The sequence below is a fragment of the Sus scrofa genome, unplaced genomic scaffold (assembly GCF_000003025.6).
Source record: "Sus scrofa isolate TJ Tabasco breed Duroc unplaced genomic scaffold, Sscrofa11.1 Contig1644, whole genome shotgun sequence".
Classification (NCBI taxonomy): Eukaryota; Metazoa; Chordata; class Mammalia; order Artiodactyla; family Suidae; genus Sus; species Sus scrofa.
This window is the reverse complement of record NW_018084925.1, coordinates 143,714-147,213: the sequence shown is the minus strand read 5'-3', so window position 1 is coordinate 147,213 and position 3,500 is coordinate 143,714. Positions and strand designations below refer to the sequence as shown.

General features: G+C 39.9%; 1 protein-coding gene across 1 annotated transcript; it reads right to left on the bottom strand.

Annotated features, from left to right (window-relative positions):
• Nucleotides 1-1,766: 1,766 nt before the first annotated feature.
• LOC110258241 (olfactory receptor 4S2-like) lies at nt 1,767-3,026 on the bottom strand. The gene has a single exon (XM_021081430.1). It carries the CDS (start codon nt 2,921-2,923, stop codon nt 1,988-1,990), a length of 936 nt encoding a protein of 311 aa, XP_020937089.1. The 5' UTR covers nt 2,924-3,026; the 3' UTR covers nt 1,767-1,987.
• Between the last annotated feature and the right edge of the window lie 474 nt (nt 3,027-3,500).

Below are 3,500 nucleotides of genomic sequence, written 5' to 3'. Positions count from 1 at the left end.
TACTTTGATTGGAATTGATTCCGAGGAACTTTTGTGAACAGATTCATGAACTCAATGGTAGAAACTTGAAAACCATTTCGTATGTTCTGTTTGTTTGTCTTTGAGAGTACTGAATCTGTCAGCTTTTACCTTCCAAGCGACTTCAGACCATCAACGTCCCTACTGTCCCTTGGTAGTCAAGGCTTTCATGCAGAGACATAAAAGGAAGAGCATTGTGAGAACACATCAAATGGATAGCAACTGATTCATCCCAGAGTTTTCTAAATATACTTCAATTTTAGGTCTCTTTGTGTTATAGCAGAAAGATGGGACTCTATATCTGAAAGTAAGTCTCTTGGGGTCTTATTGATCCATAGACCCCTTGTGCTCTAAGAACATCAACTAGCTCCAGTGTTTCCAAGTCTAAGGTCTTGGATGTACCCTTGCCTGGATAAAAATTATCAGAGGTGCTTTTTAAAATGCAGATTTGTGGAGCCCCTCTAACACTAGCCTACTGGATCAGAAATTCTTGGAATAGATGCTTTCATCTATTCAGAAACCTCTCAAGATGATTTCAATGATCAGACAAGTATGAGAAGCACCAACCTATGGACCACCTTAAAATTGAGCAAATGGAGGTTCATGGAGAGGCAGTGAATGTATGTCCAAGGAGGGACAATAAGCATGGGTTTGTGTGGCCCAGGGCAAGGATCTCTTAATTATGACTTAGAATCTAGGTATCTTCTTCCTTTTTGTCTTTCTTAATTCTGTGAATGCTTCATCATTAGAGATCATTTTTAAGGCACTACATACAGTCCTCAATATAATGTGTGAGTGCAAAACACACACACTCCATGACCATAAACACAGACCCAGGTATGGACAGCAATTTAAATAATAAGATTTGTGGAAAAGACAATGAAACAAGGGCAGAGAGATAATCTGTGATGTGATCTCAGGTTGGGTGAAGTGAAGGAGGAATATAGCTCCAGGAAGTGTCAGTTCACATAAGAAAGATATGTTTATTTGTCCAGAACAAATGTCTCTGGAATCAACAGCTGAAAATCAGGTCATGCTGGTCAAGGAAGCAATGATAAATGGCTCACGGTTTTCAGTAAAGCTGCTTGGTTCAAACAGTGGAGGGAATATGGTTTCCCAACCATGCATTTCAGAAAGTCGTGTTGACCCTCTTGATTGAGGCACAATCATATATTTGTTACAAATATTTTGTTTTCATTCAGTTTCTTGAGGGTTTCCTGTGAGTCACCTTACATTAATAGGGACAGGATCTCTGGCTACAGAGTACAAGTAAGGATGAGAGTCAATTAGCAGAAGCACATAGATGGGATGTTACAGTTAAACTGGGGATCGTAGAGGTAATTTTTTTCAATTTACTTATTGTTTGCATGAAGAAAGTGAGCTAGAGAAAGAAAAAAGCTTTTTCTCCAAACCAGAGGACAAGGACAGACCTTTTGTTTTCCAAGTCTGTTCTTTATCTCGCTGGCATTCTGCACATACCCCCTCCCCCATCCCAACCTCAGGAAACTTAGTTTTCACCGTTTTAGAGGATTTGTGTCAGAACATCTCAGATCTGTCAGTTTCCATGCAACCTTTCATTCATTCAGCATATACCTTTGAGTGTGCAATATGTAACAAGCACAGTTTTAAATACTAGAAAACAGCCTTGCTTCACAGAGGACTCTCAATTCTTTAAAGACATTGACAAACGGGGGAAATGGGAAGGAGAAAATCTTGGTGCTGAGTATGATCATGCTGAGCTTCTGAGTTTAATAAGATTTCTTTGTCTTAGATATTTTAGAACATCATGCTTATGGACTTCTCAAACAAATGAAATAATAGTGATTTAAAAATACCTTACTTGTATAGAACATTTAATTCTCTTAGTTGCTCCTCCCCCCCCCAAAAAAAAATCCCCGTGAGGTTATTATTGTCTTCCCTGTGCAGATGAGACCATCGAAGATCATCCACCTTGTATTGTTACTTCCAACTATTTACCTTTTGCTCCCCAGAAAACCCACCTGCCCCACAGTTTCTTCATTGCATTTTTTACTTGTGCATTTCTCAGTGTATAAATCAGGGGGTTTAACATAGGGGTGATGATGGTATAAAACACAGCCACCATCTTATCCTCTGAAAAGGTAGTTTCAGGACGCATATACATGAATGTACAGGGACCAAAAAAGATGATGACCACAGCAATGTGGGAGCCACAGGTGGAGAGAGCTTTGCGCCTGCCTTCTGCTGACTGCTTTCTCAGGAACACCAGGATGAGGATGTAGGAGAAGAGCAAGATAACAAAGCTCACCAGAGTGATGATACCACTGTTGGCTATCACAACAACACCAACGACATATGTGTCTGTGCAGGCAAGTTTCAGCAGAGGGTGAATATCACAGAAGTAGTGATCGATCTCATTGGGCCCACAGAAGGGCAGCTGGACTACTAGAGCCACTTGGACGATGGAGTGCAAGAACCCACCTAGCCAGGTCCCCAGCAACATTTTATTGCATCTCTCCCGGTCCATGATGGTCATATAGTGTAGGGGTTTACAGATAGCCACGTAACGATCATAGGCCATTACAGTGAGGATGAAGATCTCAGTGCAACCCAAGAAGTGTGCCACAAAGAGCTGCAACATGCACCCCACATAGGAGATTGTTTTGGTCTTGGCCAATAAGTCAACCATCATCCTAGGAGCTATGGCTGAAGAGTAACAGATGTCCACAAAAGACAGGTAGCTGAGAAAGAAATACATTGGGGACTTGGAAAGGTTGCCCACATAAACTGTGAGCATGATGAGCAGGTTTCCCAGAAGAATGACAGAGTAGAAGAAAGAAAACACCACTAAACACACTTTCTCAACCTTGAGGTTCTGAGAAAGACCCCAGAAAACAAATTCAGTTACATTGCTTATCTCCTCCATGGAGTTACTCTAGAAGGCCAAATTCCCAAGAGACCATTAAATTACCTAAAAGAAACATATAACAAAGACCACCAACATTTATGTATAACTCAAAACAAATGAATCAGCAGAATAGTTAAAAATGGAAAAATTGGGTACTTCCAGCTGGTTGGCTTGTACACCTAAAAAGTCAAAGTCGATATTCTGATCATCTTACTTCAGAATGATAGTCTAGTCATTTACATCTGATGAGGAAACAGTCTAGAGAAATAAAGTAAACCTTCTGAGGCACACACCTAACCCTGAGTTTACCTCCCTCATATTTCATTAAGGGTCTTTCCTTTGTTTCTAATAATTTACTTCTTTCTAATCTGTCTAAGGCACCCAACCTAAATTTGAGATACCTTTTGAGTTGGAGGATATGGTAACATTTATATTTTGGAAAAAATTATCTTATTCTCATAGAATTTTTAAATGTTCTTTTCCATTTAGAGTTTTTCATCTGGGCGACCTTGCAGATTTGTCTCCTTTGGAAACTCTGAGCTCTGTGTACATGAATTTTTTATCCCCTATTTAGTTTGAAGCCCTTATAGTCAAA

What these genes read in the sequence shown, in the direction of transcription:
- LOC110258241 (XM_021081430.1), bottom strand. Translation starts at nt 2,923, where the DNA reads ATGGAGGAGATAAGCAATGTAACTGAATTTGTTTTCTGGGGTCTTTCT.